This window comes from Phragmites australis, chromosome 19, assembly GCF_958298935.1.
Source record: "Phragmites australis chromosome 19, lpPhrAust1.1, whole genome shotgun sequence".
Taxonomy (NCBI): Eukaryota; Viridiplantae; Streptophyta; class Magnoliopsida; order Poales; family Poaceae; genus Phragmites; species Phragmites australis.
In genome coordinates this window covers 3837065-3849001 of record NC_084939.1, presented here as the reverse complement: position 1 = coordinate 3849001, position 11937 = coordinate 3837065, and the positions used below count along the sequence as shown (strand labels likewise).

The following is an 11937-nucleotide window of genomic DNA, read 5'->3' as shown; positions in this document are numbered from 1 at the left end:
AATTCAAGATAATAGACATGCTCACATGGACCAGTGTATCAGTCTACTTGACAAGTATAGCAATTTTAACACAGGCCCGGTCCAGATGGAGCCCGGTGCCGCGTGAAGCTGAATCGGTGGTACCTCTTCTTCCGGAGGTGGCCTTCTTGTATTCATGAGCTCTTGCTCAAAGATTGTAAGACTCAGTACACACTTCACCATCTCTAGGCTTGGATGGTGCATATGTTTAGGATTAGATGGTGTATAAAAGATAAAATTGAATTGTTAATAATTAATATTTTATTTTATTTTTTCCGTGGTGCCAGTGCACTCGGTTGACTGTAGTTTCGTCCCTGATGGTAACAACTCTGGTGGTTAATTAATCAAACTCTCTCTTCCCCCCACCCCCCCCCCCCCCCACAAAAAAATTAACAGAGGCCGACTATAACAGAATACTTACGAACACACGGCACAAATTAAACATTTAGCTGATGATAAGCATATTGTTATTGATAAACGTCCACTGAACATCAGAAAAAGCAGGTCCACAGCCCACAGAAACACACTTGGCAGTCACCATTGTTTGAAGCTGATACACAGCTTTGCAAAGGACTAGCACCCCAATCATTCTACTACCACTTAATGACGACCGAACTCAAAATGCACCAGGAACTGCAAATGAGCCTACACACTATGTCAATAAGTCTGTTCTCCGTCGCAAAAGGAAATGAGCACACAGTCGGACAGGCAAAAGAAAAGGTTATGCTCATAAGATCAAGTGTTCATGGCTTGTTGGACCGAGAACGCAGCCTGCTTGCAACACAGTCGGGGCTTCTTCGTTCAACATACTTCCTCTTCCTTGGCAGCGCTGGCTTAGATGGAGTGGCACAATCAGCATCCTTATTGGCCTGATCATCCTGAGAATCAGATGTCACCACAGACTCGCTTATGCTATCGTCCTTGTCACCATCAGAGTTCTTCACTTGGCGGTAAGTTGCTTTGTTTTGCTTAGCTTTGCTGCTTGTTTCTGCATCCTCTAGGCCCTCCTTGGCAACCGGGGAATCATGATCAGAAATGCATGAGGATTCTGATTTAGATGGCAACTTGTTCGAGGAGTCAGCAGAGCTTGAATCCTCTGAGTTAGCTGATGATCGCTTTGTTGCGATTAGATAGTGTGCCACAGATTTGTACCCAAGGCTGACCACCTGCGTCAAGGAAACGTCTGCTTGCTCACAACAGTTGGATTTGGATCAATAACAAATTGATATATGCATACTAACTACATGAAAATTCAGTCCATTATTTAGCTTTCTTCCTAGTTTTGTACCGCTATAAACTAACTGCAATGACAACAAGAAAGCACTTAGTCCCAATAAATTGGGGTGGGCTAGAGATGAAAGCCAACAAGAATCACATGAACCAAAAAAGAAAGATAGTTACACAATAAAAATAGTACAAACTAACTACAATGAATAGATAAATTTCAAATTACTTATGCTTCAAATGGCAGTTTGTGCTTTCCAATTGTAAAAGGGTATGTATGTTAGTATATATACCTTCCTATATTCTTATTATATAATTTACTAATTTCTAAAATTATTTTTAACCTTATTTTATATGGTGAAAAAGTTATTTCATTTGTAATGCTCCATTTATATGCTCTATTTATATACTTACAAAAGAACTTACTTTTTCACCATATAACCTAGGGCTGAAAATAATTTGAGAAATTAGTCCATCATATAATAAAAATATTAGTGATTTTTTCCAGATTTTTGGAATTTTATTTGACGCCCTAACAATTGTTAGGAGTTATAAAAGTAGCTTTTTTGGATAATTTTAGTTTAAATTCTACAAATTCTTTTTAGGTGAATCCAATTAAATGGGTTTAACATGGATTATGGAACACGAACAGAAAGTTCTAGAATTTTTGGAATAATAGAAGACCACGTTGGATGAATCCAATTAAAATCTAATTTTGTGTGAAATTGATGTATAATAATTGTAGTTTTGTGTTACTAGTCACAATACTAGTAGTTTTATGTTACAAATAGTATAATACTTGTAAATTTATACAAATCACTTATTTAATTAACTAATTAATTATTTTGATCTAATCAAAATAACTAGTTAATTGATTGAGTTGAACTAAAATAAATGCACAAATTGCTCCACGCGGCAGTAGCCACGCACCTAATACCAGCACGAGGTTGGGGCCCTCGAAGTCCGAATTGCCACTGGCACGAGGTTGGGGCCCACCTTCTTACACCCAGCAGGGTCCAATAGGCCGCGCCCGGGAGAGTCGACGAGGCCGTTAGCCCAATGGGGAGATGCAGCTAAGGAGCACTTGGGCTACATAAAAGCGGCCACGGCTTCCTGCGTACGACGAACTCTCGTCCATCTCTCGTCGATTTCAGCACAATTGCTATGAACTTATCAATTCACAACATCGCTACATTAGACGTGACGACGACGACGACGAATGGAAACTGCACATTATACATATATCTGTCAATAAATCAATCAACGACTTTGATCACTTGAGCCAATTGTCTCTCGATCCTTCTCTCTGGACGAGACTAGAAGCTATCGCGCGTAGATGCATGGTCGAGTTTGTCCTGTATGTCGCGAGCGTGAGGCGACGTGCAATAAAATTCCTCCAACGAAGTTTCGACCAGTTAATTGGGGTAGGCAATCAACGACTGTACGCCCGACGTCTTCCACACACATATCAGTCACCAAATTTAATCGACGACGACTTTCCTGTCCATTATGCTACTGTCAAAGTTGTATTAGAAATTAAGGCCATGCCGATGTCCAAAATAATCTGTATTTATTTGTGACTATCCAACTATGTATGTCTTAGTCTTCACGCGCTGCAGTTCAGTCAAAACTCGACGTACGACGCGGCGGCCGGGTTCGTCAGTCACACAGGCCGTCACCCTCGTTGCACTGCCAACGCTGACGACCACGTCAGCATCGGTGACTATCAAATCATCACTGACGGACGACTTGACCATCCGCTTAGGGTGAGGTTAGTTGTAAAAGAGGGGTTGTATCGTATAATTTGACTGAGTGGAGATAGGTTAGGAGAGTCGTATAGTTTTTTTAAGAATGTTTAGTTGGTTGTATGAGTGGATGCAATGGTGAATACAGTGAATCTGTGAATGTGTTTGATTGCCTGTATAAGTGGATACAATAATCAGGTGAATTGAGACGGATGAGTGAGTTTTACTGATACTGTAGCTCATACATCCTGCATCCGTCCAGCCTGAATGCGTGTGAAGTTCGATTTGAACGTATCGTATAGCTAGATAACTCATACAGACTGCATCCACGTATAGGTAATTAAACGGACTTCTGTACGAAAATATATGAGCGAATATAAGTTTCTTATATATACATACTCAGATACGGCAAACCAAACAGACCGTTAATATAGCAGCGCGGTGCTGCGGTGCTGCCTACAAATCACCGACGGCTGCAAAAACACCTGAAAATCGACATGATGCTAGCTTTCAGCATGTCCACCGCCGGTTTCCTGCTCCTCGTAGTCATCATAGCAGCAGCTTCCTCTTCCTTCACCGGCGTCCACGCGGGCGCCGCCTGTGCGCCCAAGGAGAGGGACGCCCTCCTGGCGTTCAAGCAAGGCATCACCAGCGACCCCGGGGGCCTCCTGGCGTCATGGCAGCCAGAAGATGAGCATGACTGCTGCCAATGGGGAGGAGTCCAGTGCAGCAACCTTACGGGCCATGTCCTCGAGCTGCACCTCGGAGGCGGAGGTCTGACCGGAGAGATAAGTCGTTCTCTGCTCTCCTTGCAGCATCTTGAATATGTCAATGTCAGCATGAACAGCCTCCAGGGGCCGACCGGCCAAGTCCCAGAGTTCCTGGGATCTTTCAAGAACCTAAGATATCTTGACCTCTCTAACATACCGTTTTCCGGTAGGGTGCCTCCTCAGCTTGGCAACCTCTCAAAGCTGCAGTATCTTGATCTTTCAAACACTGGTTCGCAGGAGCAGTACATGTACTCTACTGATCTCTCGTGGTTAACACACCTACCTTTGTTGCAGTACCTCAACATGGGGTCGGTAAATCTTGGCATGGTAACTGACTGGCCGTATGTGGTGAATATGTTGCCTTGTTTGAGGGTCCTTATTCTCGATGATTGCTCGCTAACAAGTGCAAACCAATCGCTCCCACGCCTTAACCTTACAAACCTTGAGGAGCTCGATCTCTCCTTGAATAGCTTTCACCACCCAGTTGCATCTTGTTGGTTTTGGAACCTAAGAAGCCTAGTGTACCTCTCCCGGGAACTGAGCTGTACGGACAACTTCCAAGTACGCTGGGAGACATGGTATCCCTTCAAGTACTAGAGTTGTCATATAATAGTAATAATAACTTGAGCATGACGACGACAAACTTGAAGAACCTATGCAACTTGACTGTTCTAGCTCTTGATGCATCTCTTTCATATGGAAATATAACAGAGTTGATTGAGAGGTTGCCGCAGTGTTCATCAAACAAGTTGCAGGAGTTGCATCTACAGTCAAACTACCTGGTAGGGTTCCTACCAAGCAACATGGGGCACTTGGCCAGTATAGTCACTCTTGTTCTCAGTGGTAACAACATTACTGGACCTCTCCCAGCATTTATATGGCATTTTGCACATTTGAGGACCCTTGACCTCTCTGCCAACCACCTCACTGGACATGTGCCATCTGAAATAGGTATGCTAGCTAATTTGACTAAGTTGGATCTAAGAGGCAATGACTTGGATGGTTCGATCACAGAAGAACACTTGGACGGTTTACAAAGCTTAGAGTACATAGACTTATCTAAGAATCAATTGAAGATTGTGGTGGGTTCAAAATGGCTACCCACGTTTAGACTACAAGAAGCATATTTTGCATCGTGCCAGGTCGGTCCTCTATTTCCTGCATGGCTTAAATGGCAAGTGGATATTCTTCGGCTTGATATCTCAAACACAGGTATAATAGATAGGCTTCCAGATTGGTTTTGTAATACATTTTCAAAGGTCACATTCTTGGAAATCTCCAATAATCAAATCAGTGATGGCTTGCCAACAAATATGGATATCATGTCATTGGATGCACTATATTTCAGTTCAAACAACCTAACCGGTCAAATACCTCCATTGCCAAGAAACCTCAGCGTGTTGGATATCTCGAGAAATTCTTTATCAGGACCCTTGCCATCAAATTTTGGAGCGCCAAATCTAGATTTGATTGCATTGTATTCTAATTACATCAGTGGTCAGATACCAACATCTATCTGTGAATTGAGCTTGTATGGCTTGGATTTGGATATCAGGTGTCATACCTCCGCATCTATCAAATCTAACGTTTATGACAAGAAGATATATACTGGATCCTTACAAGGACGTTCCCGCCGGGTTCCAAGATATAATTGGTGAATTATTAATAGACACCAAGGGACAACAACTCAATTACCATGGTGCGGGTGTTTTGGAGATACTGAGCATTGACCTCTCATCGAACCATTTAACCGGTAAAATTCCAGACGGGATAACATCTCTCGATGGATTGGTAAATCTGAACTTATCTCGAAATCAACTGAATGGAGAAGTTCCTGACAAGATTGGGGCCATGCAGTCGTTGGAGTCACTTGACCTCTCCAACAACAATCTTTTTGGAGAAATCCCATCAAGCATATCAAATTTGACATTTTTAAGCATTTTGGACTTGTCTTATAATAATCTAACAGGAAGAATACCATCAGGACGTCAACTTGACACTCTCTACACAGGGAATCCCTCTATGTACGACGGAAACACCGGTCTATGTGGGCGTCCTCTTCAAAGGAATTGTGGAAGCAATAATACATCTGAGCATGGAGATGAAAAGAGAGATGAACATCATTCTGGGCCAATGTTCTTTTACTTTGGACTTGGCATCGGATATGTAGTTGGTCTATGGGTGGTGTTTTGTGCCCTACTATTCCAGAAAGCGTGGAGGATTGCTTATTTTCGCCTAGTCGGCAGGTTTTATGATAAAATTTATGTGTTTGTGGTTATAACATGGAAAAGCTTTACTAGAAAGGCAGACGTACGCTAAGTGCTAAAAAACAACTAACGGTGATGTGGCTCCCACTGTAATGGAGTTCTACGAATACTTGGAAGGTGAACAGGTGAAGTGGCATTTAGCAACATCTATATTAGATTGTGTATCTTGTTTTGGGTGAAGCTGTAATAATTGGTGTTCATGTAATGCTTGTAATGCATATATATATATATATATGCAGATATTTATTTGTACTCATCGGTCATGATGAACCCAGTGATTTGGTTTTCTTCTCTTCCAGTTCTTATTCCATTTATGTTAGTTCAAAGACCTCTCTCCCTCTCCTCTGTATTAGATGTCAAAGAGAAGATTTGGTCCATATTATACCTTTTTAGATGGGAGATTACTCGGCTTTTATTGAAAACCAATAGAGAGATCCAACATTCATACATAATCCCAAACGCAAACGAAACAAAAACCAGAGCACAAAGCTGGGAAGACCAGCAGACAGTTTAGAACATAAATCACACCACGTCCGAAACACCTGACAGAAAAAACTTTTAAACAACAAACGATCGCCCTGAGACCGTTTGAGCTTCAGACATGGGCAGCAGACCACCAGGGGCTACATCTCCATCACATCAGTCATGCACATGGAGTTTCCATCAAAGGATTTGATCCACTGCATCATACTCGACAGCACAGCCTCCATGGTCATCTTATCATCAGTTTTGAGAAGGGCATTCCATTTCTACAAGTACAAATTATACCTCCTGTCTAAACAGGAAGTTATGCAAAACAAATTACTACTACTACTACACTAACATCAACTTTTTAAGGTTTGGTCAAACATGGCTCCAAGAAAACAAAAGTTAAAAGCACAATTAAGAAAAAATTACCTTATCATCAAGAACAGAGGATGTACACATTTGATCAAAGCTGCAAAAGTTAAGTATGTCAAATTTTGGCTCTCATGAGAACCAAACCAATATCCTCTTCAAATAGTTTCTGGCAAGTTCCCATCTTTTGTGCAGAATTTTCATAAGCTGTAATTCCTAGATTTTGCATGTAATAACTTCACTAAAAGACTGCAGGTATAGATCAATTCATTTTTCTCATTAAGTGATAGCTTAGTTGATAGAGCCTCCAATCGAGAGGTCGTCTATTCAGGTTCCAACTCGTGTGCTCGTAAAAAGTAGGTACCTCTTTGAAAATTAGTTTTAGCGAGTTTTCTGACTAGCTAGGGTTCGATATTCCACTCTTTTATGACGAAGCCAAGGGGTCTTTTTTCTGTGATCGAGTTTTTTTTTTCCCATTTGTATTGTTGGTAGCCAATGAGGGGAGAAAAGAGGGAGTCATCAGTACATCCACAGTACCAACTTTGGGAAGAAGGAATGAACAGACGGTTTCTGCAAAAAGCATTCTGCTTTCGCATGGGCCTTTTGTCGGGTAAGTATGAAGAACACAAGGAATGGCACAACATCAATATACATGACTGATAGAACGAACTTCCCAGAAATCTACTCTGCAATTGCTACCTAGCAGATTGCTCATGTAATTGCCTTATTGATGCAAAACGTCGGTCCGCCCAAGAAAGAACAGATACATCGGATAGTCAGGTGGTAATTGTCCTAAGAGCCATTTTTTTAAGATTAATGCCACCGGACTATTGGGTGACCTCACCTGATCCTCCGGTGCAACTTTCTGAGCCATTGGGATTTGAAGCCATGGACTGTCCGGTGACCCAACCATTGTTCGGTGCTTCTTTTACAGACCAACGGTTAGTTTCTCCTCTCCAACAGCTAATTTTAGGGTTGGCCCTATGTATTATACCCTATTGCCCTGTCATTTGAAGGTGCTCTCACTTGTTGGAAAGCTTAGACACATATTGGAGAGGTTGCAGATCACTGTGGTAATAATATTAGAGATCAAGACAATTAGTATAAGATTAATGTTTGATTAGTGCTAGTTTAGGTCTAGTCTGAATCTAGCTAGGTAATTAGACTAAATGAATCAAGTGAGTAATCCACATGTGTTATTTTTGGTGCTTGTCAGCACCTAGACAGCTTGGGAGCGATGTAGTCTTGTGAGACCCTCCAGTCCAGTTTGTGGAGCGGTTGCAAGCCTTGTGAGCGGAAGGAGTGGTCCGTGCCAGAGCGGTGAATCACGACCATAGTGAAGACGAGCGGTGGGCATCCAGGGTGAGGCCTAGTAGGAGACCTACCGCTGTGTGAGGAGCTCTAATGATTACAATATTTGGAGTAGCCGAGCGGAGAGCTTGGCATTTGCAAGGGGCTCCAACATGGACTAGGGGTGAGCGCTAAAACCGATACTACAGGAAAAAATCATCATGTCGAGTTTGCGCTCTCTAACTCATTTACATTGTGTACTTATTTATTGCACCGTTTAATTTCCGTATTTACCTTTCTTAGAATTGCCATGTGTAGCTATAGGATTGGAACCTAGGGTGCAAAACTTTATTACGTTAGAGTAGCCGCACTAAATAAACCTAGATTATATTTATATAGAAATTGATTTATGTTTATCTTATTGATTTGAGCCAATTAATTTTAGAAACCCTAATTCATCCTACCTCTTAGGCCTTCACTAGTCCTTATAGACGTTTTTTGCGATGCCAAATTTTCAAGTCCAGCTTCTTGTTACACTTTCTACATAGAAGTTTTTTAGGGCCCTTATGAATAAAAATGTTTGTAAGACCATGAGATTTGTAACACCATAAAGTTTGTACGGGTTTTCTAGTTAATAGTCGCAAGATTTTTCACCGCAAATTCATTCATTTTTGTTACCGTCAGATGTAGATCCAACCATCTGCCTTCATCTGGCTCAACCTTATACAAGTCATTGTCTTCCACAAAGCAGATCCATCCACTCTAGTCCCAATCCAGTGCATCGCCTCCTGTCGGTGATATACTCAAGAGGTAATCTCTAAATTGGATTGGATCCGTAGTAGGCCTTGCGGGTAATGATTTGTGAAGAATTAGAACTCTAATAGATCTTTTAACATGGCAACCTATTAGCGGGGTTTATATAAGTGGAGGCATGGGGCTGTGGGTGAACAAATCCCACCACTCCGAAACCTTAGCCACCTCCACGTGACCTCCCCACAAATCCCTAGCCAGGTGCACGGTGTCAGTATACTGGCGCACGACGTTTCACCCATAGACATATGGATACTGTTGTGGCGCTACTGCTACTGTTGCGGTACTGATCAACGACAAGGATGTGAGGAGGAGATGATCAATTCGTGACGAGAATGACTACTTCCTTTACACCGATGCGCACGATGTTGGACCGGCCTTCTCCAACTCTTCTTCTGCTGCACTGTGCATCTAGTGATAACGATCCATGATCATCTACTCACATAATTTCCTAAATAAACGTGTCTTGAAAAATTGGCTGGCTAAATATTTTCTATAGCAAAGCTAGATAAGATTTTAGCATCTAAAATGGCCGCTTCGATTTTTGGCCAGCCAAATTTTGACTTAGGCCTCATTTGGATAGGTTGCGGCTTCGGAGCTTCTAGCTAGCTGAGGAAGTGGTTGTGGCTGTTGAATTTTAGTTGTTGGCTTTTACAATAAACTTTTAGTTTCTTAGCACACCAAAAGACACCAGAAGCTGGTTCAAAAGTCAGCCGCTTGGATAGCTTCTGGCTCTTTTCAGGAAAAAGCCGCTTTTAAGCCCATCAAAATAGACGGATAGCCTCAAACCAAACACTACTTGACATGGCCAAATTTTAGCATGACCCTAATTTTTGCATGGCTTCCTAGGGGCAAAAACCAAACAACCCCTTAAAGCCTCTGGTGACCCACCGATTGTCCTTGTTGCTCCCATTTTACAGACCAACGACTAGTTTCTCCCCTTCAATGGCTAATTTTTTAGGTTATCCCTATGTATTATACCATATTGCTCTATCATTTGAAGGTGCTCTCACTCGTTGGAAAGCTTAGACACATATTGGAGAGATTGAGGCACTTTGGTAATAATATTAAAGATCAAGACAATTAGCATAAGATTAAGGCTGAATAGTGTTAGTTTAGGTCTAGTCTGAATCTAGCTAGGTAATTAGAATAGAATGAATCAAGTGAGTGATCCACATTTATTACTCTTGGTGCTTGCTGGTACCTAGACGGTTTGGTAGCGGTATATTCTTGTGAGACCCTCCAATTGAGTTTGTGGAGCGGTCGCAAGCCTTGTAAGAAGAAGGAGTGGCCTGTGCCAGAGTGGTGAAGCACTACCATAGTGAAGACGAGCAGTGGGAATCAGGGGTGAGACCTAGTAGGAGACCCACTGGCGTGAGGGGAGCTCTAACGGCTAGAATCATTGGAGTAGCCGAGCAGGGAGCTTGGCACTTGTGAGAGACTCCAACGTGGATTAGAGGTGAGCGGCAAAACCGATATCAAGGGAAAAAAATCATCATGCTGAGTTTGCGCTCTCTAACTCATTTATATTTTGCACTTATTTATTGCATCATTTAATTTTCACATTTACCTTTTCTAGAATTGCTATGTGTAGCTGTAGGATTGGAACCTAGGGTGAAAACTTATTACGATGGAGTGCCGCACTAAATAAATCTAAATTATAATTAGATAGAAATTGATTTAGATTTATCTTATTGATTTAAGCTAATTAATTTTAGAAACCCTAATTCACTCTCTCTCTTAGACTATCACCAGTCCTTATAGACGTTTTTTGCAGTGCAGTGCCAAAATCGCAAGTCCAGCTTCTTGTTACACTTTCTATATAGAAGTTTTTTACACCCTTGTGAACAAAAATGTTTGTACAGATTTTCTAGTTAACATTCGTAGGATTTTTTTTACCGCAAATTCATTCATCTGGCTCAACCTTGTATAAGTCATTGTCTTCCACAAGCAGATCGATCCACTCCAGTCCCAATCCACTACATGGCCTCCTGTTGACGGTATATCCTAAGGTAATCTTTAATTCAGATTGGATCCGTGTGTGAGCCTTGCGGATAATGATATACGAGGGATTAGAACTATAATAGACTTCCAACATATGGCAGTCTATTAGTGGGGTCTATATAAGTGAAGTCGCGGGGCTATGGGCGAAACAAATTCCATCACCCCGAAACTCTAGCCGTCTCCACGTGACCTCCCCACAAATCCCTAGCTAGGTGCACGGTGCCATCACACCAGCGTACAGTGTTCCACCCCTGGACATGTGGATATCGTTGTGGCGTTGCTGCTGCTGCTGCTGTTGTTGCTGTACTGATCGGCGACAAGGACGCGAGGAGGAGCTGATCAGTTCGTAACGAGATTGACTACTTTCTCTACACTGATGCGCACGACGTTAGACCGGCCTTCTCCAACTCTTTTTTCGCTGCAATGTGCATCTAGTGATAACGATACATGATCGCCTACTCACATGGTTTCCTAGATGAACATGATAGAACTTTTGTTTTACGCTAGCGTAGCATACCCGTTTCCCAACACCTTCACTATTTTGCTTCTGCCGTCAACCTCACCCGTTGGCGATCCTCTGTGACCGTGGTGGGTGGTGCCCCCGCTGCCTCGCCATCCCACGCGTTGCCTTCCGCCATCGCTAGATTATTTGACTTCTGTTGGAAATATACGAATTATTCTAATTTTATCATATTCTACTCGGAGGCATAATTCATAGTTGTTTACTAATGCAAAGTGATCTACCGCTAGCAGCATGCTATAACACATAATCGATAAGAATGACATGAATTCACAGTCAAGATTGATGAATAAAACGACTCGATACAGTGACGACTTGTAGTCGTGCAGACTGAAGAGGAAGTTGTTGGGTTGATGAAGTCGAGCTTCCGCAAGGGTGATCTGATAGATGTCGAGGAAGCAACTCCTTAGATGTAGTCAAAGTCAAGTCGAAGTGGCAGTGCACGAGCGGTC

The 11937-nt window shown here is 42.2% G+C and overlaps 1 protein-coding gene and 1 pseudogene across 1 annotated transcript; one reads left to right on the top strand and one right to left on the bottom strand.

Annotated features, from left to right (window-relative positions):
- Positions 1 to 468: 468 nt before the first annotated feature.
- Positions 469 to 11937, bottom strand: part of LOC133901065 (uncharacterized) — a 62220-nt pseudogene continuing 50751 nt past the window's right edge.
- Positions 3408 to 6435, top strand: LOC133901085 (receptor-like protein EIX1). Its single transcript, XM_062342379.1, is given in 3 exon segments — positions 3408 to 4286; positions 4289 to 5304; positions 5306 to 6435. Coding segments are annotated over 3 exon segments (2589 nt in total). The 5' UTR covers positions 3408 to 3484; the 3' UTR covers positions 6077 to 6435.